This window comes from Carassius carassius, chromosome 14 (genome assembly GCF_963082965.1).
Source record: "Carassius carassius chromosome 14, fCarCar2.1, whole genome shotgun sequence".
Lineage (NCBI taxonomy): Eukaryota > Metazoa > Chordata > Actinopteri > Cypriniformes > Cyprinidae > Carassius > Carassius carassius.
The window spans coordinates 30,771,966-30,797,607 of record NC_081768.1 but is presented as its reverse complement, the minus strand read 5'-3'; the positions used below and the strand labels follow the sequence as shown (position 1 = coordinate 30,797,607).

Below are 25,642 nucleotides of genomic sequence, written 5' to 3'. Positions count from 1 at the left end.
CTGAATCTGAAAGCAATATATGTCTGTTTGAATCTAATTTGGCAACTCATGTAATGCATTTCATAGTTCTTTTGATATCAGATAGAAATTTCACAGCTTAAGTGTAAACCATTGGAATAGATGAAAGTAATCATGCAAAAAGCAAGCACAGATACAGCAGAAGCCTCAAACGTGGCTTTATTACTGACGTATAATATCCATATGCTGAGATCAGAGATGAATTTGGTTACGCTGCTCCTCTCATGCGTGTAAACATTCAGAGGGTTTGATTTCAAGGGTTTAGAGGATTTGTGGATCTCCTGCTGCAGTCACAAAAGATGGCCATCAGTATAATCCACGTACTAGAGACGACTTACACAGAAAGAAAGATGGCACGAGCAAATCATCTGATCAAATACAGCTTTGTTAGGGCTTCAACAGTGAAAGCTTTGGTAAACCGAATCATTTTTGTCTTGGTAATTTTCTGCTGGACCGTCTCAACACTTCGGGCCTAACAATATAAACATTACATCACCATTGATACAAAACGGTTATTAAACATGGTTAAATGCTAGAATGATATAAATAGTGTAAAATCACAAAGTGTAACAGAAGGAAGCCAGCGTTGCATCTTTACGTCATGCGATCGAACAAGCTTCTGCACAGCACTGTTCTGATTGTTTTCTTCTTGGCACATCATACCTACATATACTTATTATATCATACTTAATATCTTAAAAAAGACGAAACCAAATAAATATAAAAAAAAAAACCTAAATAAATATGAAGAAGCTGATGCTCTTTCCTCTTGAATGGAGATGCTCTTTCAGTGTCCATAAGCCCTCGAGTGCTACACCAGGTTAAGAGCAGACTGGAGTTCAGTAACACTTACACTTACTTCTATTGGACAAAAGTGGCTTAAATACTTCCATTGAAACACACAGAGAGCATTTGCTGGATATCTTGAGCAGGTCGTCGTGGATGGAGAGGAAAGCGGATCTGCTGGAGATGGACTCACACATCCACCACCATCTTCTTGTGTATATCCAGACCTCCGACGACCTGACGACACACAAACATTCACCTGTGAACAGCTTTTATTAGGCTACTGGTGTGACCAGTCGTCATCGGACTTTAAACACTCAAACATCTTCACGAGGGAACACAGTCAAAATAATAACAGGCTGGATTTCCCTTAAGAAATCATATCAAATACATTTCTGATTATTATCATTGTTGAAAACGGTTGTGCTGCCTAATACGTCTGTGGAAATTGTGATAGATATTGTTTTTCAGGATCCACAGATGAATAGAAAGTTCAAAAGAACAGCATTTATTTAAAATAGGAATCTTTTGTAACAATGTAAATGTCTTGCACTGATCATTTTAATGTCTAAAGTAATCCCGAATTTTTTACAAATTAGTGTGCAAATATTTCTCTCATGACACTTCGATCTATAATTCAATGCCCTTTAAAAATAATAAAGTTATTTAAAAAAGCTGTTCAAATATAGATAAATGTGTGGTGTTTGTTTGAAATGGTCTTACAGCACAGAACTCCTCGAAGGATATCCTCCCGTCCCCGTCCTTGTCTGCGTTGATGATGGTCTTGTCCACGATCTGCTGCAGCTGAGTGTCCTTCAGATTGTTGCCCACCATCATCTTCAGCACCTGGAACAGCTCTCCGTTGGAAATGTAGCCGTCCTTATCCATGTCATAGATCCTGAAAGCGACTGGATCCAGGAAAGCAGCAGAAGATGACTAAGAGTCCAACACTGAGTGATGTGAGATCAGAGGTGAAGTGTGTTGTACTCACAGCGCAGTTTCTGCTCCTTATCACCCTTCACACTGAACTGAGAGACGCCCTCGATGAACTCTACACACACAAAACAACACATCATTAACTCAATAACTCCACTAGCACACAGGCATTTTCCTTACAGTTTAGTAATCGCAAGTCTCCTTCATTTATATAGTGCTTTTAACAAAACAGATTGTGTCAAAGCAGCGTTACAGTGTTAAATAGAAACACAGTACATCAATAATGCAGAAGGATGATAGCAAACACTCAAAATGTTCAGTGATTCAGTATCTGTGCAATCAGGTGGACAATACTGCTGGAAATTAATGTTGACCGCAGTGTTGGGCCGAGTCCTAAAACACATCTGTAGTCAATCAGCAGTAAAGTGTGTGTCTAGTAATGATAGAGAGAAGAGCGCGCTCACTTTGAGTGCACAGGACGGATAGAAGCAGATCGACTATAGAGAGAGAGAGAGAGGAGGAAAATATCAGAGGAACAAGCTGAAGGATCAAGACTCCTGCAATAGTTCAGCTTCTCGACTGCAGGTCGGACGCTTTCAGATTTTCTCTAATGGTGCCACAGTTTGAGGTTTATATGGCCTCGATAATCATCTTCTTGTGAATCGAATTCTTGTTACGCAGAGTTTGTTAAATATGCAAAGCCACATTTTGCCATTTTGAGGATGTGAAAGTGTCTTTGAAACCCTGTTTTTCACGGCTGAATGGAGCGTTGATGTTGCAAATATCAATTTTGAGTCCATGTGTCAGAACTTCATCAATCACAGTCTGAAGAACTCATCCTTTTCAGCGTCGTCTGAATAAACCTGAGTGACCGTTGTCCATACATGTGACCCTGGACCACAAAACCAGTCTTAAGTGTCAATATTTCACAATTCAGATTTATACATCAACTGAAAGCTGAATAAATAATCTTTCCATTGATGTATGGTTTGTTATGAGGACAATATTTGAAAATCTGGGATCTGAGGGAGCAAAAAGAAAATCTAAATATTGAGAAAATCTCCTTTAAATTTGATCAAATGAAGCAATGCATATTACGGTTTTAATATATTCATGGTTTGTAATTTACAAAATATCTTCATGGAACATGATCTTTACTTAATATCCTAATGATTTTTGGCATAAAAGAAAATTACTTTCTAAGTTTGTATTTGGAGATCTTCTTTGCAGTAAACGATGTATCTGTCATCAGGTGTTGACTCCATGACTCCTTTATATTAGGCTCCAGGTCCTGTATCCAATTACACTCAATGTATTTTCTCTTGTCATTTCTATGGCAAATTTGGTTTTTAGGAGGATGGGTTGCAAGCCTGAGGCCCAACTCACCTCCTTTCACATCCAGACTTGGGATGGGCAATGTGCAAGGGATGTTTTTTAAAGGTCCCGTTTTTCATGTTTTTTTGAAGCTTTGATTGTGTTTACAGTGTGCAATATAACGTGTTCATGTTTTGCGTTTAAAAAAACACAGTATTTTTCACACAATTCACCTATCTGTATACCGCTGTTTTCACTGTGATAAAAACGGGCTGATGACTTCCTTGTTCTATAAAGCCCCTCCTTCAGAAATACTTAACAAGTTCTGATTGTGCCAGCGGTTCCTGTGTTGTGATTCGACAGCAGCTGAGCACGCGCTGCCCTCCTGGAAACGCGATTGGGCTAGTTTTGAGAAGCAAGTGGGCAGGAGCATGTGCTGGAGATGTACTTATAATCACAGGAGCGTTTTTACTGACGAGATGCGCATGAAAATCACATTCGTTTTTTTGCACAGCCCTAACATCTACAGTCTGGCCAAAAGTTTTGAGAATTACATAAATATTAGTTTTCAAAAAGTTTGCTGCTAAACTGCTTTTAGATCTTTGTTTCAGTTGTTTCTGTGATGTACTGAAATATAATTACAAGCACTTCATACATTTCAAAGGCTTTCAACGACAATTACATGACATTTATGCAAAGAGTCAGTATTTGCAGTGTTGGCCCTTCTTTTTCAGGACCTCTGCAATTCGACTGGTCATGCTCTCAATCAACTTCTGGGCCAAATCCTGACTGATAGCAACCCATTCTTTCATAATCACTTCTTGGAGTTTGTCAGAATTAGTGGGTTTTTGTTTGTCCACCCGCCTCTTGAGGATTGACCACAAGTTCTCAATGGGATTAAGATCTGGGGAGTTTCAAGGCCATGGACCCAACATTTCAACATTCTGGTCCCCGAGCCACTTAGTTATCACTTTTGCCTTATGGCACGGTGCTCCATCGTGCTGGAAAATGCATTGTTCTTCACCAAACTGTTGCTGGATTGTTGGAAGAAGTTGCTGTTGGAGGGTGTTTTGGTTCCATTCTTTATTCATGGCTGTGTTTTTGGGCAGAATTGTGAGTGAGCCCACTCCCTTGGATGAGAAGCAACCCCACACATGAATGGTGTCAGGATGATTTACTGTTGGCATGACACAGGACTGATGGTAGCACTCACCTTTTCTTCTCCGGACAAGCCTTTTTCCAGATGCCCCAAACAATCGGAAAGGGGCTTCATCGGAGAATATGACTTTGCCCCAGTCCTCAGCAGTCCATTCACTATACTTTCTGCAGAAGATTCTTTGGAGGCTTCTTTGCTGCCCTTCTTGACACCAGGCCATCTTCCAGAAGTATTGTCCTCACTGTGCGTGCAGATGCACTCACACCTGCCTGCTGCCATTCCTGAGCAAGCTCTGCACTGGTGGCACTCCGATCCCGCAGCTGAATCCTCTTTAGGAGACGATCCTGGCGCTTGCTGGACTTTCTTGGACGCCCTGAAGCCTTCTTTACAAGAATTGAACCTCTTTCCTTGAAGTTCTTGATGATCCTATAAATTGTTGATTTAGGTGCAATCTTAGTAGCCACAATATCCTTGCCTGTGAAGCCATTTTCATGCAACGCAATGATGGCTGCATGCGTTTCTTTGCAGGTCACCATGGTTAACAATGGAAGAACAATGATTTCAAGCATCACCCTCCTTTTAACATGTCAAGTCTGCCATTCTAACCCAATCAGCCTGACATAATGATCTCCAGCCTTGTGCTCGTCAACATTCTCACCTGAGTTAACAAGACGATTACTGAAATGATCTCAGCAGGTCCTTTAATGACAGCAATGAAATGCAGTGGAAAGGTTTTTTTGGGATTAAGTTAATTTTCATGGCAAAGAAGGACTATGCAATTCATCTGATCACTCTTCATAACATTCTGGAGTATATGCAAATTGCTATTATTAAAACTTAAGCAGCAACTTTTCCAATTTCCAATATTTATGTAATTCTCAAAACTTTTGGCCACGACTGTAGTTAAAGCTAAACTGCGTTGCCCTTTGTGTAATAAGTTACAGAAACCGTTAAACGCACCAACTTAAATAATAAAATACACTTACCGGTTGTGGTCCATAAACAACGACTTCTCCAGACAAAGAGGGAACTGCTCCATCTTTCAAGAATAATATTTGTGCGAATTCGGCATTAAACTGATTGAGATTGAGGAAGCTCGCTGTCCTCAGCAAAATGTGCTGCACATAGTGTTACATGTGGATCATAATTTTCGGGAACCGAGTTAAACATAAATTGTAACCATTAATCTCCAAGTACAGCGTCCCTGGGAAGCCCAAACAAAGGTGACTGGACTCCGAGATGAAAATAACAGCGTTTCGACGACATGGCCACAAACACAAACGCAGCTCTTCCTTCTCCGTCGGAGCGCAACAAGACCACGCCCCCTTTTTTGTGTATTCATGTGGGCGGAGGTTAGTCAAAAAACTGTTTTAGTGACGTCATTATTGCAGGAACTAGAGGGATGTAGTCCAAACGGGTCGTTCGATGTAGGCGAATTCTGTTAAATAAAATATATCGCTTGGCATTGAACTTTGAGCTTTAAAATTTTACAGATATTATTTATACTCTAACAACAACATTACACACTAACTAAAGTTTAAAACATGGGATCACGAAGAACGGGACCTTTAATGGTTGTAATTTTAGTTAACTTAACTATAATCCCCCTTCTGAAAAGAAAAAGAAAAAGAAAAAAAAAGAAGAAAAAATAAAGAGATTTTTTAATCAAGACAGAATCAGCGTGAGAGAATGTGAATGTTTTTGGCAAACATCACAAAAGGCTTCTTTTCAGAATGTGATGCAACAGGTCTGAGCTAATTTAAGCTCATTTGTTGAAGCATTTCACAGCTGCACGGCTCAAGAGTTTTGAGTTCATACACATTATGTATGCTTGCATGCAGTGCTCTCAGAGAAAACATTCTTCAATTCTGCATTAAAATCATTACATGGCATTGTACACGAGTTTCACCCCCGCCTAACAATCAAAAATAACGCATTACAAGAAAAATAAAAACAGCCTATTTTAAGAAACATTAACATTTAATCTGTTTGCATCATAGCCCAAATTCCCAATTATTGTTATTTTAATAAAATAAAAAAATGAGTTTGGTTTGTGGTGCAGTCAAATGATTTCTGGCATGCCTCACCTTTGAAGTCCACCTCTCCGTTGCCGTCCGTGTCGAATATCTCGATGACCCTCTGCACCAGTGGATTCTGCTGTAACTCGGGCAAGGACATGAACTCATCCACGCTGAGGGATCCTGAGTTATCTAGGTCGAGTTTCTTAAACCTCTTTCCCAGCCTTTTAATCTCATCAGCATCGACTGGCGTGGACCGAGAGAAAACACCAGACATGCACAATAAACACAGAAATGGACAACATTAGCAAACCCTTGAATCCAGCACACGTGACCAACGCTCACCCGTCTGTCTGAGCAGCAGACCCAGCCTCTATCTGAGCGCCAGCCAAACAGCACAACAAATGAAAGAAGCATGACACACTCGCTTTTTTCCAGAACAAGGCCGATACAGATAATTTTATTTTTTTGTACTTGCCAATCCGAGTACCAATACCTGTGTGTGCATTGCATTTGTAATTTTTTTTTTTTTAAATACTGGGTACCAAAACAATATGAATAACATCAGCTTGCTTAGTTCATTTAACAAATAGATATTTCCTTTTCTCCTTATTTTAACACTTAATTATTCCCATTAAAATGTATTGTACAAGCTTTTGTTACTTTCGCTGTTAATTTTATTGCTCTATAGTATTTCGACTTTAATTTAATGCATATTAGATCTGCTCCATTGCAGAGGCTCAGTACTGTCATCACAAATTGTGTTCCTGTAATAATGCAGTGAACCACTCATTATACAGCGATGTACATATTTTTTTAATTTATGTCACATTTTTATCACCTGAAATGTGGTGCGGCTTATTACAAAGTCACTCAACTAATGCAATTAATGTCAAGCAAAACATGGGCAATGCATGCACAAATTTGTATAGGTGAGGAATGATGGACATGTACAGACTAGTTTCACTCTAACTTTAAATAAAGTTGTGAATGCTTGACATTTAAATAGTGTATACCCCTATAATTTTTATAGTGTAATATTGTAAAATGTAATTTATTGCTGTGATTAAAGCTGAATTTTCACATCATTCTTCCGAAATCATTCTAATAAGCTGATTTTGCAGCTCAAGAAACATTTCTGATTATTATCAATACATTTATGGAAGCTGTGATATACTACCATTTAACAAATGCTTTCATTCAGCACAAACCCATTATATTGATTACCGTATTTTCCGGACTATAAGTCGCACTTTTTTTCATAGTTTGGCTGGTCCTGCGACTTGCAGTCAGGTGCAACTTATTTATCAAAATTAATTTGACATGAACCAAGAGAAAACATTACCATCTAGATGGTAATGTTTTCTTTTGGTTCTTGGTTCTAAATAAATGCGACTTATAGTCCAGTGCGACTTATATATGTTTTTTTTTTTTTTCTCGTCATGACGTATTTTTGGACTGATGCGACTTATACTTAGGTGCAACTTATAGTCCGAAAAATACGGTATAAGCAACAGCACAAGGTTTAATAATTCACACACACACACACACACACACACACAAAAGCTGTTAACTGAATTTTATATTCATCAAAGAAATATATTAATGAAAAATGGATAATAAAATGGATCACGGTTTTCACAAAAATATTGGGAAGCACAACTGTTTTCTACGACTACGTTTTAGTACCACGTTAAAAAATTATAACAATTCTAAGATTACGCAACTAAAGTTTATATATTTCGAGAATAAAGTTGAAATATTTCAACAATAAAGTCGAAATATTACGAGAGTAAAGTCGAAATGTTTCGAGAATAAAGTCAAAATATTACGAGGATAAAGTTGAAATGTTTTTGAGAATAAAGTCTAAATATTTTGAGAATTTAAATCGTATGAATTAAAGTTATAATATTTTGAAAGTATAGCCTTTATTGCACATCAAATGATAAATTAGATTGAGAACAGCAGGAGAAGTTTCCAGGCCACCGAGATTTTATTTAATATTGTTGCGTCCGAGTGGCCACATCATCTTACTGTGATGAGAAAGAGTCAATTTTAAGGACTCGAGGAAACAGCTTAATATCAATAAAATGATATTTATTAACAGACCGAACAGGAAGAACCTATTATCTTAACATCGGCTCACACTTTTATATTTTTAATATACTTTTTTTATACTCATACTTTCTCAGCTTGTCTCAGCTTTCAAAAGTACATTTATAGCGAAACACAAATTCTGTGTCTTACGATAATGTGTTTTTCAAGCTCTTTAATGATCAGATCACTGTATTAATGTGAACCAATTCATTAAATTATTTGGTTTTCTTTGTGAAAATTCCAAATTTGTGAAACTTCCACAACATACTCCGCTAAAACGTTTCGACTTTATTCTCATAATATTTTGACTTTATTCTCATAATATTTAAACTGAAAATACAGCTGCATTTTAACACATACACAGAAAACTGCTATTTTAAATTGCAATAATATTTTACAATATTACTGTATTTTTGATCAAATAAATTGTGCACATATGGACTTTTTGATTGCGGTTATTTCAGCACTGATCACTTCTAATTGGATTGGATGGATGTTATTATCAGCTGTTTAAATGAGTTCTTCTACTTTAACAGACTTGTGTTGCCAGGCAACTACAGGTGTGTGGATCATAAAGACCATGATATCACTTCATAACAGAATGCACTGGGTAGCATATTCCAGCTGGACGTATGCTAGCAGGCTGCTTGCTCATAGGAGAACTTACAAAGGGTATCAGCCAGATGGTGGTAATACACATGAATCTCTGAGGTACCCGGCTCGCAGGGTGCAAGTTTCAACAACAGAGCTGGCAAGGTGGCTTGCCAAGGGAAAGACACATGCTACCCAGAGACTTACTGTGGAAATACACACATGGGATTGCTCAAACAAAGAAGAATCACAACACAGGGGCTGACCGACAGGGCATGCACGCAAGTGCTAGACATCAACAGTGCTGGAGGAACCCAGGGTTCTGAATTCACGAACTCACTTGAGGGGAATAGCGCACGCATCCAATCCGTGGAGTGGAGTGACGCAGCAAGCGGATTGACACCGAACAGGTCTTTACTGGCCCGAAGGGGCGAGTAACTGGGAGGACACTGGCTCTACACGGAGATTATAAAATCTCGCAAAATGTGTTAGGTGTCACCCAGCCGCAAGCTCTACAGATGTCTGTTAGCGTGGCGCCATGCGCCAGCGCCCAGGAGGAAGCTACGCTCCTAGTTGAGTGAGCTCTCACCCCTAGGGGGCATGGCAGGTCTTGAGCCTGATAAGCCAGGACAATAGCATCCACTATCCAGTGGGATAACCTCTGCTTGGAAACAGCCTTTCCCTTCTGCCAACTTTGGAATTGAGAGATAAATAGTTGAAATGACTTTGTTTTATTTTTTATTCAATGGTGTGACATAAGCCAATAAAACTCATTCATCTACTAAATGAATTAAATCAAGCACCCTCAAATAGTAATAGTGTTCATAACTTTTATTTTTTAATAGCCTTGTATGATGGTACTAGAAAATATGGTCTCATCAATGTTTGTGAATAATTAAGCATTTCTAATTAAGATTTGTTGTAATTCAGATGATTAGTTGGTTCATGAATAAATAAAATGAAAAACAACTAATTTAGCTAAGCTTCTCATGACTGTTCGAAAGCTTTGCTTTGCCTAGAGGTGATATTTCATACTTGAGCTTCAATAATAACTGGGTTTCATCATGCGCTGACTACAGCTGGATGGACGTATAAATAAAGTCTGAGCGCTGGAACTGAGCTTCTCCTCGTGTACCACAGCTTGTTTCAGATCCATAAACATTACTCTCGTCGCCGACAGCCAAAGCCTGACATCACCCTTTAATGACCACTGCGCAAGACCCGAAGAACACTTGTTTTTAGCCGTGAGCTCATAAGAAGCCCCCAAAAGCTCCCTAAGGAAACCCCCAGTGACACGGGACTCCAGCACATGGGGCGGGTTTATTTTGAGCACTCACAGACAGTTTGGGACGCCACATGCTAGTACATTACTCCACATACATTTCTGTAAGTAGGTCAATTGCATGAGCAAGGTGCCAGCTCTCAAAAAGAGTTCAATAGATTACTTGAAGATGGTGCATTTATGTGGACATCAAGTGTACTACAGCAGACTTTCTTCTAGGTCTGTTGGTTTCTTTATGTATGAATCAAACAAAACTTACCCATGGTAAAATTTAGCTTAAAATCTAAAATGTGATAAAAAGCATAGCACCGTCTCATCCAAATGTGAACCAATAAAAAGATGCAAAAAATTATGCTATATATGTATATTATGCTATATATATATATATAAAATCACAAAAATGTATCCTTTCATTGGATAATAAGAATTTAAAATGGGGGGAAATATCATTATGAAATAAATGTTTTTCTCAAATACTCAATGGACACAATTATTGGCACCCATAGAAATTCTTATGAGTAATAAATCTCTAAACGTATATTCCCATTCATATTCACAATTTTGAGCACTCCAGTGTGATTATAAACATGAAATTATCCGGCCATGGTTTCCTGTTTCAATGAAATATAAAGAGGAGGGAAAACAAAGCCCAAATTCCCTTAATCATCCATAAAAATGGGAAAAACCAAAGAATATATTTCCATATCTTCACAAATTAGCGAAGTGGCTTTAAGAAAAGAGCTAGAGCAGTGAAAATTCCCATTTCCATCATCAGGGCAATAATTAAGATATAGCGATCTGTTACGTCACATCAAATAGTGCCAAAACAGCATTTATTGTTTGATTTTCCTGAAAGAATGGACATCCTTTAAAAGATGGGACTTTCTTATCAAAAGTAACAATATATAAAACTGGAAGTTTGAATGAAGTTAGATTCATGCAGTGGTTAAAACAATGCTGTATTTGTTTAGTACATGTGTGTACAGAACCAAAACAGCCATACAGAAAAAATTCTGTACGAATACTTGCCCCAAGATTTTTTGCATTGTGACATTATTTTCATGGCAAACAACCCCTAACTGCCCATTTTCTAATTTTCATAAATGCCTAAAATGTATGACAATTTATATATATACATATATATATATCATTACAATATTTTTTATATAGTTAAGAATAATCAAAATCAAAACAGATGCTTTCAGTAATGAGGATTTCACCCAGTTTATGTCAAGAGAAAAACAAAATAAAGACATTTCAGTTGTCAAGTATGTAGTATTTGTTTAACTGCAACAATTTTATCTTTAAATTGAAATAAGCAATAACAACACTGTACAGTCGTGGTCAAAAGTTTTGAGAATTACATAAATATTGGAAATTGGAAAAGTTGCTGCTTAAGTTTTTATAATAGCAATTTGCATATACTCCAGAATGTTATGAAGAGTGATCAGATGAATTGCATAGTCCTTCTTTGCCATGAAAATTAACTTAATCCCAAAAAAACCTTTCCACTGCATTTCATTGCTGTCATTAAAGGACCTGCTGAGATCATTTCAGTAATCGTCTTGTTAACTCAGGTGATAATGTTGACGAGCACAAGGCTGTAGATCATTATGTCAGGCTGATTGGGTTAGAATGGCAGACTTGACATGTTAAAAGGAGGGTGATGCTTGAAATCATTGTTCTTCCATTGTTAACCATGGTGACCTGCAAAGAAACGCGTGCAGCCATCATTGCGTTGCATAAAAATGGCTTCACAGGCAAGGATATTGTAGCTACTAAGATTGCACCTAAATCAACAACTTATAGGATCATCAAGAACTTCAAGGAAAGAGGTTCAATTCTTGTAAAGAAGGCTTCAGGGCGTCCAAGAAAGTCCAGCAAGCGCCAGGATCGTCTCCTAAAGAGGATTCAGCTGCGGGATCGGAGTGCCACCAGCGCAGAGCTTGCTCAGGAATGGCAGCAGGCAGGTGTGAGCGCATCTGCACGCACAGTGAGGACAATACTTCTGGAAGATGGCCTGGTGTCAAGAAGGGCAGCAAAGAATCCACTTCTCTCCAAAAAAAACATCAGGGACAGATTGATCTTCTGCAGAAAGTATAGTGAATGGACTGCTGAGGACTGGGGCAAAGTCATATTCTCCGATGAAGCCCCTTTCCGATTGTTTGGGGCATCTGGAAAAAGGCTTGTCCGGAGAAGAAAAGGTGAGCGCTAACATCAGTCCTGTGTCATGCCAACAGTAAAGCATCCTGACACCATTCATGTGTGGTGTTGCTTCTCATCCAAGGGAGTGGGCTCACTCACAATTCTGCCCAAATACACAGCCATGAATAAAGAATAGTACCAAAACACCCTAACAATCCAGCAACAGTTTGGTGAAGAACAATGCATTTTCCAGCACGATGGAGCACCGTGCCATAAGGCAAAAGTGATAACTAAGTGGCTCGGGGACCAGAATGTTGAAATGTTGGGTCCATGGCCTGGAAACTCCCCAGATCTTAATCCCATTGAGAACTTGTGGTCAATCCTCAAGAGGCGGGTGGACAAATAAAAACCCACTAATTCTGACAAACTCCAAGAAGTGATTATGAAAGAATGGGTTGCTATCAGTCAGGATTTGGCCAGAAGTTGATTGAGAGCATGACCAGTCGAATTGCAGAGGTCCTGAAAAAGAAGGGCCAACACTACAAATACTGACTCTTTGCATAAATGTCATGTAATTGTCGATAAAAGCCTTTGAAATGTATGAAGTGCTTGTAATTATATTTCAGTACATCACAGAAACAACTGAAACAAAGATCTAAAAGCAGTTTAGCAGCAAACTTTTTGAAAACTAATATTTATGTAATTCTCAAAACTTTTGGCCACGACTGTACTTTATCTACAAACAAAGGAGTATTTATAACAGTTCTGCTATAATCTGGCTGAACTATTCCTGTAATAAAATCACACAATGCAAAAAATTTATTTATGTAAAATACATTTTCTTAATTTTTGTTTTGCTTTACACAGAAGCTCTCCAAATGGAAAGACCCATAAGCAGACGTGTGTTGATACAGTGAACAGCTGTCCTGTGTGTGTGTGTGTGTGTGTGTGTGTGTGTGTGTGTGAGTGTGTGTGTGTGTGTGTGTGAGAGAGAGAGAGCTGCATGGAGTTGAGGACAAAAGTTAACATCCCCCTTTCAGAATCTGCAAAATGCTCTTCACACGATGTGGTGAAGTGAATAAGATATTTCACATAAAAGATGTTTACACAGTCCATAAGAGAAAATAATAGTTGAATTTATAAAAATGACCCGGTTCAAAAGTTTTGACTATTAATACTGTGTTGTTAGCTGAATGATCCACAGCATAGTTTTTGTGTTTAGTGATAGTTGTTCATGAGTCCCTTGTTTGTCCTGAACAATTTCCTGCTGTTCTTCAGAAAAATCCTTCAGTTCCCACTAATTATTTGGTTTTCCAGAATTTGATCCCCAGTGTGAAAAGATGGAGTCATTGTTGGAAAGGGTTCAAATACAAATATTATTAATGTCAGGACTAAATAAACAATAACATGCATTTTGTATGATCCCTCTTATTTTTGTAAAATAATTAACATTTTGCAGCATTCTGAAAGGGGGGTGTAAACTTTTGACCTCAGCTGTATTCCAGATTGCTGAAGTTGCAATCTGGTCAAGCTCACACACATTTTTGTGGTTTCATGACACACACAGTGCTACCCAAGCTACCCTAATCCTAGCAGAGCTCTTCACACGATGTGGTGAGGTGAGGTAAGACTGAGAGCAGTTCGAGCCCCACGGGTGCCAGATCCTCACAGCTCATTAACAGCTGCGCTGGAGCTCATGTGCACAGAGCTGCTGACTCCAAGCTATGGCTCTTAGTGTCTTTCTCTCTTCCTCTCTGTCAGAGATCTGGTGCCGTGTGTCATTTCCATGAGTTGTCATTAATATGGCACACAATGGTAAGATTGACTAACTCTTGCGTGTGTCAGACTCCATGGCCCTCCGTAGATGCTTCTGATCTCGGGCTTAGTTTTGCATGCGTTAAACATTCACACACATCAAAGGAAAAGTTTCAGAGCTAAAAATAAGCCTCGCCATCTCCGGAGACAAGCTTTACTTCATCTGTTCTAGATAGTATGAGTGATCACATTTCAGTCACCATCTAGGTTTGATTGACATTTTAGCAAATTAAAGTTTTGTATGCAAAATAACTAGAAATGTAATGATACTTACAATGTGAGCACATTTCCAGGGGATAACTTGCCTCATTTCCCTACAAAAGAAAAAAACATGAGCAACATGAACATGCAGATCCCATGTGCTTTTCTTAAAATGCACTACACATGGCTTCTGTCATACATACAGACAATAGATTAGTGTGAATAAGCATCATATTTCAGGGATCAAAAACACTGTGTCATTTGGGAGACGTTCAAAGTCAGTAAACCATTAGGAAGGTGTCAGATGAGCTCAACACCTGTGAAGAGACGAGTCAATCACCACCAAATTGAACTTACATTGAAAATATGATGATCACATCATATATAATAATTCTGCATTCAAACGTTTTGGCTTTGACACAGAGACACTGAAACAAACCAAACGCCGCTGCCGCTCTGTTCTAGAAGATGAAATACTAAAGGGCTCCACTCTCTGTATCTCCATCTGCTTTGATTTATTATTTATAAAGCCATTCAGTTCAAGGGCTCAAAGGCCCATATTCTGTATTTGTCACAGCACTGAGGGACAGATGAGAGATTATTCACACTCTGTAATACATCAACTCCATAGTTCAGACATCAGGAGTATGGATTCATTGTGTTTTGAGTGAATAGCAGCTGAGTATTGAGAAAAGTAAATATCATTTTTTCATCATAGATTTCATCCGGCTTAATTCAAATTCACAATCTTTCTACATTAACAGAGTTATACTGATTCTGCAGGACTCTAAAGCTATGAAACCGACTGTGAAAAGCAGAAGCGGTGTATGCAAATGCAGAGAGCCGCAGTAAAATGGCATCTGAAGTGTTTTGAAGAGTGGGACTGGGTTATTAATATCAAATCCCCCGAGTCCAAAATAAACATGATTTACAGCAGTGGTTATTCACAGTAGACCTTCCCATCCATGAGTAGATAAGAGAAAATTAAGCCTTGCAGCTCAAAAAAGAGAGAACTGAAAGGAAAAGACTGCATTTAATGCAATCCTGACTCATTAGCGGGCTCTTCTGAGATGTAAATTAACTCTTTAGTGGGCTGAACATTGTCTGGAAGACCTAAGAGTCCCGTTCATAAATAATGCATTGGCCATTCAGAATCAATTAGACCGCACAAAACATGCACCGCACAGTGAACGCAAATGCTGCTCCCTGCAAAGCAAACACAAATACACACAAAACCTCTTCAATAACACAGAGTAAAACAAATAGAGAGATTGACACATTTTTCATGGCTGGAGATGCTGCTTATGGCTGACCATAATCATAACTGTCTGTCTTTGATGCTCAGGCCAATTATATTTAATACGGTTTGAGGGTAAAGAAGTGGTTTGTGATGGGGTTAGACATAATATATTACACACACCTCAAACCGTAGCAATGGCATTGCGATCCATTCCTGTTTTTTCACAAAACAAAGAATAGACACAGGTTCTGTGAGATTCTCCCTGCTTTATAAGGTTTGCATTAGACTCTATAGGAATAAGGTAAGAATGTATTCTGATATCCACGTAGTAATAACTTAAAATATCAGCGCTAAAACTTAAGATTATCATTTGGTAAAATTGCAAGCATGAGTAACAAAGGGAAGAGAACTGATATGATCGTTCTTCATTCTCCTTCACCAAGCCCACAAAAAAAATGACTAATGCTCACAAACAGCTGCACACTGCCTGAGAGTCGGCCTCCGCTTGACTAATGCCTATGTGTGTGTGTGTGTGTGTTTGCATGTGTTATAGTGAGTGAGTGTGTGTGTGTTAGTGTGTGTGTTTGTTCGTGTGTGTGCGTTTGTGTTTGTGCGGGTGCGTTTGTGAATGAGTGTGTTATAGTGTCTGTGTGCATTTGTGTGTGTGTGTCTGTGAGTGTGTGTGTGTGTGTGAGTGATACCTGGAGAAAGCCAGCTGCTAGCCTTCCTATTGATCTCCACTCCAAGCAGGAACAACACTAGCTTTACATGTCAGACGGACTCTTCCTGTCTAGGTGGGCGGTTCTCCACAGAATAAACTGCAGGATGTACCAGACCTTATATGATGTCCAGTGAAAACTCCAGAAAGGCATCCTAATAATAACTTTCCACGATGGAGAAACATCAGAATTACACTGTATAACGATCACTGTACAATGCAGAATGTCAGAGATTAATCATATTGTGATATGGACTAGTGTTTGAATGTACACACACACACACACACACACACACACACACACAAAAAGGTAATTTCATAGGGCCATATATACAGAGTGTTAGTGCCCAACACTGAATTGCAGATCCTAATGAACATGACACTCTTCTGTAAGGAAAGGTCATAAAAACCATTACTGCAGAAGATGTTTGCCCACAGCTGTAACAGCTAAAATACTGAAGTAAAGCAGTTCTCTAGCTGCAATATCATCCCCACAAACTGAGAGGAGCCTAGATCTTTACAGTATAAGCCAACTACAGTGGTGACAGCACCTCATGATGGTCTGAAGCTTGGAAGAAAGTTAATCTTTAAAGGGGTCATATAATGCAATTTTTCTTTCTCTTGGTGCATAAAGAAGATCTGTAAAGTTGCAAACACTACAGTCTGAAATCCAAAGATATATTCTTTATCAAAGTTAAGACTCTGCCATGTCCTCCTAAAATGGCTCATTCAAACACGCCCCCACATGTCTATGTCACTATGTGGAAATATATGCATAATGCCGCCCACATGTTGATGCAAAGAAAGAAGGCGTGGTTTCAGTAACACAGTGTTGAAGCAGTCATGTCAGAGAGATGCTGTGTGTATCTAGACGAAAGCAAAAGCACTTTATTTGTTCTTCTGAAAGTAGATGCATTTAGGAATCTTCAAATGTGGAGTTTTGCACGTCGTGAGAGAGAGAGAGATGGTCACACAGTGGAGTCAGCTGTTTTAACTGTCCCTGGCTTGTGTACTACAAACAAATACGAGCTTCATCACTAGGGTTGGGTACCTATGGAACCAGTATGCACTGAACTGAATTTCGAAGAACGTAGATTTTGGTGCATCTTAATTGCCTGAGCGATTGATTGAAATATTTGTCCTGGTTCTCCGAAATGTACAGTCGTGGCCAAAAGTTTTGAGAATTACATAAATATTGGAAATTGGAAAAGTTGCTGCTTAAGTTTTAATAATAGCAATTTGCATATACTCCAGAATGTTATGAAGAGTGATCAGATGAATTGCATAGTCCTTCTTTGCCATGAAAATTAACTTAATCCCAAAAAAACCTTTCCACTGCATTTCATTGCTGTCATTAAAGGACCTGCTGAGATCATTTCAGTAATCGTCTTGTTAACTCAGGTGAGAATGTTGACGAGCACAAGGCTGGAGATCATTATGTCAGGCTGATTGGGTTAGAATGGCAGACTTGACATGTTAAAAGGAGGGTGATGCTTCAAATCATTGTTCTTCCATTGTTAACCATGGTGACCTGCAAAGAAACGCGTGCAGCCATCATTGCGTTGCATAAAAATGGCTTCACAGGCAAGGATATTGTGGCTACTAAGATTGCACCTAAATCAACAATTTATAGGACCATCAAGAACTTCAAGGAAAGAGGTTCAATTCTTGTAAAGAAGGCTTCAGGGCGTCCAAGAAAGTCCAGCAAGCACCAGGATCGTCTCCTAAAGAGGATTCAGCTGCGGGATTTGAAACGTATGAAGTGCTTGTAATTATATTTCAGTACATCACAGAAACAACTGAAACAAAGATCTAAAAGCAGTTTAGCAGCAAACTTTTTGAAAACTAATATTTATGTAATTCTCAAAACTTTTGGCCACGACTGTACACAAGAAGCATGGGCGTCGCTAGCCTTTTTTATCGTGGTTATAGCATTTTGCGTAAACTGTACCAGAAACTGTACACAAATTTGCGATCGCCCCAGAGTCAGTCCGCTTAACATGTCACATGGAAACAGCAGCAGATCTGTCTCCTCCCGTCTTTCAGCGCGCTCTTCAATCTGCAGACCGCGGCGGAGCAGCGCGAGCGGACTCAAACAGAGGACACAAGGTGTGTGTTTATTGATAGATTGTTAGAATATCTTCACAGTTATTTGTCATAAATACAGTTTACAAAAGGTCACGACGAGGGAGCAATCTTAGACTGAGACTGATATTCAGTTTTTGCCTGACACGCGTCACAACAGGAGCTCAGTATTTCAGGCCTGTGTTTGACCCGACCGCTGTCAGTCTGTCACAAGGCTCTTCCAGAAAAAGAACAGCACACAGTTTTATTAAAACGCTGAAGCCCTAAGGACCTGGAACAGAACATGGCAGGCCAGACCTAGTTTTTGTTCCAGTTAACTTGAATGGAAACAATCAGCCAGAAGCTTGCAGCTTTCTAAGGCAGGCTACTATAAGTGAGGCTTCTAGTATGTAGGGCTGCACAATTAATCGAAATTAAATTGCAAAGGCAATTAATATTGATTAATTGCGTATCTTTCAGTAAAGCACAGTTGCATGATCAGCAGTAAATATCCATCCTAAGGCCAGCTCTCACACTGAAAATCCAAATATGCCCCGAAGAAGAAATCCTGAACTGCTTGAACTCCTGAACTGAAGAAAAAATGAACTGCTTTCATTGATTCAACATGACTGATAAACACAGGACTACGGCAATATGTGGTTTATCTGTAGCTTTAGATTTATTACTAATCACAGAACCGGCTTTACTGACTAAACGCACATGACAATCGTGATTAATCACGTTCGATTAATCGTACAGCCCTACTAGTATGACTGTATCTTCTTGTTACCATCGTAATCTGTATGTCATCACATTAACAACCAACTGTTATGAGTTTCTGAAGTATGACTGAATTGAATTCACTACTGAATTTCTATTGTAACAGAGATTTACAACATTGTTACAACAACATCTCTAGAGTATCAAGTTTATTTTTATTTTTTTTAAGTACCATGTAAATCATGGTGTTACCATCGGTTACCAGCACAACACTGTTTTTATAATCCTAATTATTGAAAGGGCTGGATGCAGAGCTGTAGTACTGTAGGCTAGATTGTATGGATAAGTGCACAATTCAAATAACTAGAAAATTTTATAAGAGGTGAGATGAAACACTTTAAATAATAAAAGACAACCTGAATACGAGCCTTAAGGCATCCAGTTCTCTATTTATCAAACTGTTGATACAATAATAGAAATGGCTTCTTGTAATAGCTAATGTCATACTTAATGGCTCTGGCTTTAACTTTAAATGTCACACAGCATCACAGAGCAGCAGACGCATTCGGTGCTGTGTTACTAAGGGAAGCGTTCATTTTGCAACCACTTTGCATGAAATAGACTAAGAATAGATCATCAACCTGGCAGATGCACGATAGGGAACCCAGAAATCTTCATGTTATGACGGCTCAGCCAAACGTTGTATTTGTTGCCCAGTGTTTGCAGGATGCTTTTGAAACTATGATATTTGGTATTTGTTTACAGTGAATGCGTTGTGTTACTTACCATTTTGCTGCCTGCGCGACGGAATTCCCCTTCGGAAATGAACAGCAGTAAATGAGAGCACAAAAATAAGAGGGAAATTCTGCTCCTGGTCTTGTTGTTTTGTAAAGAATAGGCTGTTTTGGACACGACAGCAGAGTAACCTATTTTCCGCCCGTTTCCGTGGGTTTCACTGCAGCAGCGACGCGAGGAAGAGCCGCAGGGCGAGGAGGGGGAGGAGCGGAGGAGGCGCGCTACCATTGGACGAGATGAGAAGGGGGCGGGACAAGAGGCGCTGATGGGCGATCCTTCGATACACTACATACGGGAAACCTTGGCTCCATAAAAATTACTTCACACCTGTTAGTCATTTTACATTATTTCTGAGAGATTAAATAAATTTTGTTTTGTTTTTTTTTGGTGGGGAAGTACAGTAGTACTAAGTATATACATAGACGTATATATAGTTTTTTTAATATGTCTATTCTGCTCACGAAGACAAATTTATTAGATCCAAAGTAGACAAAATTGTGAAATATTTTTATTATTATAGCTGTTTTCTATTTGAATATATTTTAAAATGTAATTTATTCCTGTGATTTCAAATCTGATTTTTTTCTTAGCATCATTACTCCAGTCAAACAATTCTTCAGAAATCTTTGTAATATTCTGATTTGCTCCTCAAAAAAAACGTATTATTAATAAAACATATTGTTATTATTAAAAAGAAGAGCGAGAGAGAGAGAGAGATAAATAAATTAATTAATTACTGACTCCAAGCTTTTGAATGGTATAGTGTGTAATGTTACAAAAGCTAATTTTATTTCAGATAAATGCTTCAATCTTTCTATTCATCAAATAATCTTTAATAAAAAATACATTTAACTGGTTTAAATATTGATAATAATATTAGTAGTAGTAGTAGTAATAATAATAATAATAATGATAATAATAATAATAAATGTTTCTTAATCAGCATATTAGAATGATGATCATGTGACTGGAGTAATGATGCTGAAAATTCAGCTTTGATCACAGAAATAACTTACATTTAAAAATACATTCAAATAGAAAAACGGTTATTTTAAACAGTAAAAATATTTTACAATATTACTGATTTTGCTGTATTTTGAATCAAATAAATGCAGGATTTGTGAGCATAAGATAATTATTTAAAAACCATTACAAATATTCCAGTTCAAAAAATGAAAGCCTGGAGTAACCTAATATAAAATCACCACAAACAAAAAGTATATTTTTAAACTGTTCGCATTGTAGTAGCCTATATATTTGTATGTTAAAATCTAATCTGATTCAATTAGAACTAAACCCTTTAAGATGGTTTTAAAGTGCTCTTGGTCCACCATACTTTAAGATCTTATCAAGGTCTTAGGGTCTTAAAACATTTTTAGATCATAGCATCTTAAATGAGATATGACCATACTAACACCTGATCTTCTTTAGATTTCAATAACACTATGCTAGAGCGCCACCTATTGGCTGCATGTTGAGATCATTTCAACAGCCAAGTGCTACTTTATTTTGGCAACTCTCTATTGTCAGCCATTTCCAGTTGTGGGATGAGTAAAAAATGTACAATAAGGGTATTTCCGTAATAACAATGTGGTCTGAAAACCTCTGTGTTCTACTGCATGCATGTGTCAGTCCAAGACTATTCAGGTAAAGCACACCACATCCCATTTTTGGTCTATTTTATTTTTCTTTCAAACAGTATTACCATTGTGAAAAGTGCAAAAATATGGAAAAATACACCCAACTTACAATTACTGCACGTAAATCACATTGCACCATTCCAAAATACTCATAAATAGAAAGACACACTAGAAATATATCTATATGGGTAAAATTTACTGTGAAACTCTACGTGGATTAACATGAAATCATAACATAAAATCTGTAAACTCAAATATAAAAGTAAACTTCATCTTTACTGGGTTCTTCTGTGGTAGACATCTGGAAGGAAAACTTTAAATGAGACAACACTGCAGCAAACAGGGTAAAGTGCAACTATTACATCAGACAAATCCAACAAAACTCACAAACTTGTAAGTCACACGGCACTAACAGGAAAGGCAGCATCCCTACTCTTATTCATACTTCAATGAGAATCACAGTGTCCTCTCTAGCCCAGTGTCTCTTTCTTCACAAGATCTTCACAAGATTTTCTTATCTCACTGGTGACCACAGACTCTTTTACAGGAACAGTTCCTTACTGATCCACATGAGGGTGTGTGTGTCGTTGGGTTTACACTCGTACTCAATACTGTTGAAGCTGTTGCCCAATTTGTAGTGGTCTCTCTTGTTGTAGACTGTGTCATCTGTTGTTTTTACAGTTGCATACTTCCTCAGCCTGCATTCAAGGTTTCAAATCCTCAATTTGCATTGCTATACTTTTTTCTCAAGAAAATCCCATTTGGAAAGCGATCAGCTCCTCTGGTGGTCAATTCGCACCTTTGACTTGAACAGGTTGCCTCTCTCTGGATGTGGTTTGTGTTACTCCCTCAGTGTACACTACAGACTGAGGGTCTTTAGACTACTGCTCCAGAGGAAAAGTCACTCCACCAATAGTCATGGATTCACAGCCATGACGCCAAACTATGCGGAAAGCTGGCAGTCTGGAGAAAGGCGGTGGAGCATACTTCAGATTAACCCATAATTCATTGGTGCGTTTGGGTCACTGGTCAGTCAAATATGCTTCTAGCAAAGTATGTGTCTTCCAGATCAACAGGCTTCTTTTGCTCAAGGATATCAAGTTTGACTAGTATCTTTCTGCAGTGTTGACTACATTAACATAAAATAAAAATATGTCAGGGAATACTATCTTGGTTTTTGAACATGCACCATGACAATATCATGTGGTTTTGGGCATCAAATATATTGGTATTTCTTTAGCTACTTTGAAGTACCATGTACTGCCCTGATCTATAAAAATCTATAGAAACAGTCACAGAAATTCTAATGATTTTACTACAAATACCATTAGAGAAACATTACAAACTATTAACCAGAAAAAAAAAAGGTTTCCTGTAGTGTGTTTTGTGGCCCGGTGTTCATCTTCAGTTCTCTCTTCACAGCAGTTCAGTCAGTGTACTGTTTGAGTAAATGAATTACTCCGGGATATTGGTTAGTTTGAACTCAGAGGAAGTGTCAGCCACATAAAAAAAGTTAACAGCTTAAGTCGTTTGTGGATTAATGCGTATTAGAGATGTGAACCGTTTAAAACGATTCAGTTCGATTTGGTGAACTGAATGATTCGTTCGCGAACCGGATATCCAGCTGCTTTGATTTGAACTCTCTCTCACAACAGACACGGAAGAGAAGACAATGCTGAATAAAGTCTTCGTTTTTGCTATTTTTGGAACAAAATGTATTTTCGATGCTTCAAAATATTCTAACTGACCCTCTGATGTCACATGGACTACTTTGATGATGTTTTTCTTACCTTTCTGGACATGGACAGTATACCGTACACACAGCTTCAATGGAGGGACTGAGAGCTCTCGGACTAAATCTAAAATATCTTAAACTGTGTTCCAAAAATAAACGGAGGTCTTACGGGTTTGGAACAACATGAGGGTAAGTTATTAATTACATAATTTTGCTATCTGGGTGGACTGCGAAAGCGCTGATGCCTCATCTGGATCACATCTCTTATCTTGCCTACAACCCGTGGTTCTTCCTACCCCTAACCCCAGGCGGGGGAGGGGTGTGAGCCATGACACTAACCTTCTGTGCCTGTTTCTGATCCTCCGATCGAGATAGGCCAGGACCCCTGGGTTTGTAAGGGCTCAGACCTGGACCTTCATGGAAATGAAGGATTTGAAGGTCGCTGAGAGGTATCGAAAAAGTTCGAAAGGCGACATTTGAGCATCGAGAAGAAAGCCCCTCTCTTTCTTCCCGACATATGCCAGGTTCACCCACAGATGATTCTTAATTACCACCATAGCTGCCATAAACCTGCCATAGCAGAGGCAGCCTGAAAAGTAGAGGGAGAGTGAGATCTGTGGTTCAGCGCAACTCAGTTACCTCACTGGGAGAAAGGCCCTTGCCTTTAACCAAGTCTTTCAGCAGAACAGACTGGTACACCTCAAGCACCGCCATTGTGTGCAATGACGCGACAGCTTGACCTGCTTCTGCTGTGTATGCCCTGCCATATAAGCGAGATGCCAGACAGAAGTCTTAAGAGAAGATGCCTCCTCCATGGAGAGATAGCAGGGCAGCTTCTCTTCAACAGATGGCATCATAACCATTCTCACGTATCCCCTCGATGTTGGCATAACTAGCAGTGTTTGGAATAACGGCGTTTAAAAGAACGGCGTTAGGTAACAACGTTATTTTTTCAGTAACGGGGTAATCTAACTAATTACTTTTCCCGTCGTTACAACGCCGTTAACGTTACTGAACGTTAAATGCGGCGCGTTACTATGCATTGATTTAATATGCAATCCGAACGCACCCCTGGCTCACACAGCGAGTGAGCAGGTGGGTTAATAACGAGATAAGCGATTATGATTGGCTAAGGCAGAGTCATGTGTTTCATGGTAGCCAATCAGAGCCAGTGTTTTTACACACACGCACCAGCGGCGCCAAACACACACACAGTCACACACACACGCAACAGCTAAACAGAGATTCGCAGCAGCAGCATAGATGGCGAGTCAGGAGCAATCCGATGAAAAGTTGGCATTTTCAAGGTGGAGATATAAGCACTACTTCAAATTCATTGTAGTCAAAGGCAAGAACGTGCATGTAATGTGTGACACACGCATCTACAAAGCTAGTGGCCAAAAACACTTTTCTTACAAAGAGTGCAGGATAAAACTCTTGCTGTCTGTTGACGTGCAATAAATATCGAAAGTTATGTACGAACACCTGTCTGTTCTACTTATTTCAACTGACTTGTGAAAACTGCTAAAAAAAAAAAATTTTTTTTTTTTTTTTTTTACAGTAACGCAAATAGTTACTTTCCCTGGTAACGAGTTACTTTTATTATAGAGTAATTCAGTTACTAACTCAGTTACTTTTTGGAACAAGTAGTGAGTAACTATAACTAATTACTTTTTTAAAGTAACGTTCCCAACACTGATAACTAGTATGCTGGAATCTGTGGATGTGGGTTGAGAATGGATTTTATTAAAAAAATATTTAAGCCAGAGTGCAGTGTAATGTGGTTATCTGAGAAGGACATGATATAAACCATCTGGCAAAAAACTGCGGACAGACTCACACTGTACATTTCCTATACAGTATAAGCAAAAGGAAATTACTGATAGAGAGAAATTTCCCGTTAGATCCTTGATGTTCTCCAGATGTTCTCACCACTACGCAATATGCAGCATGTACTCAGCTCCTGCGGGAGCTAAACATGCTCCACCCAACTGCTAGATTACCTCAAAAATCAAGCCTATGATTGAATGAAAATCAAAAAATGTCTACTTATAAACGCATCTCACCGTAACATTTATCTATTAATTATCGTAGTCACATACCTTTGCTAAACAGCATCCAGTCACGGCCCCAGGCTCTGATCACCAATAACCGGACACAACTTTAGCTGCTAACAGGGCTACTACAGCCACGGGGATTCTAAAATTAAAACATTCCCTATAAGCCCCGGTCATAAAGTTAAAAGAGTGGAAACAAAGAACCAGAGCTTTTCCTACCTGTAACGCTAGGATAGAATAGATAACCAAGGCAGACCAAGACAGACATCAGACGGATAGGCCGGCAGGTAGACAGGACAACAGTCGCATGTCAA

At 38.7% G+C, this 25,642-nt stretch overlaps 2 protein-coding genes across 3 annotated transcripts in view; one reads left to right on the top strand and one right to left on the bottom strand.

The window, feature by feature from the left end:
• LOC132157493 (uncharacterized) overlaps positions 1 to 25,642 on the top strand; it is a 194,840-nt gene that overhangs the window by 133,383 nt on the left and 35,815 nt on the right. The gene's annotated exons all lie outside the window — the stretch shown is intronic.
• LOC132157483 (calcineurin subunit B type 1-like) lies at positions 966 to 20,141 on the bottom strand. The gene is made up of 6 exons (XM_059566839.1): positions 19,888 to 20,141; positions 14,433 to 14,472; positions 6,298 to 6,474; positions 1,796 to 1,855; positions 1,528 to 1,712; positions 966 to 1,041 (listed from the first exon to the last, which is right to left on the bottom strand). Exons 1-6 carry the CDS (start codon positions 20,122 to 20,124, stop codon positions 994 to 996), a joined length of 747 nt encoding a protein of 248 aa, XP_059422822.1. The 5' UTR covers positions 20,125 to 20,141; the 3' UTR covers positions 966 to 993.

Excerpts from the sequence above, each read along its gene's own strand:
- LOC132157483 (XM_059566839.1), bottom strand. The coding sequence starts at position 20,124 with ATGGTAGCGCGCCTCCTCCGCTCCTCCCCCTCCTCGCCCTGCGGCTCT. Across the intron at positions 1,856-6,297 it reads CGGAGAGGTGGACTTCAAAG|AGTTCATCGAGGGCGTCTCT; the intron begins GTGAGGCATGCC and ends TTGTGTGTGTAG. Across the intron at positions 1,042-1,527 it reads CCTTCGAGGAGTTCTGTGCT|GTCGTCGGAGGTCTGGATAT; the intron begins GTAAGACCATTT and ends GTGTGTCGTCAG.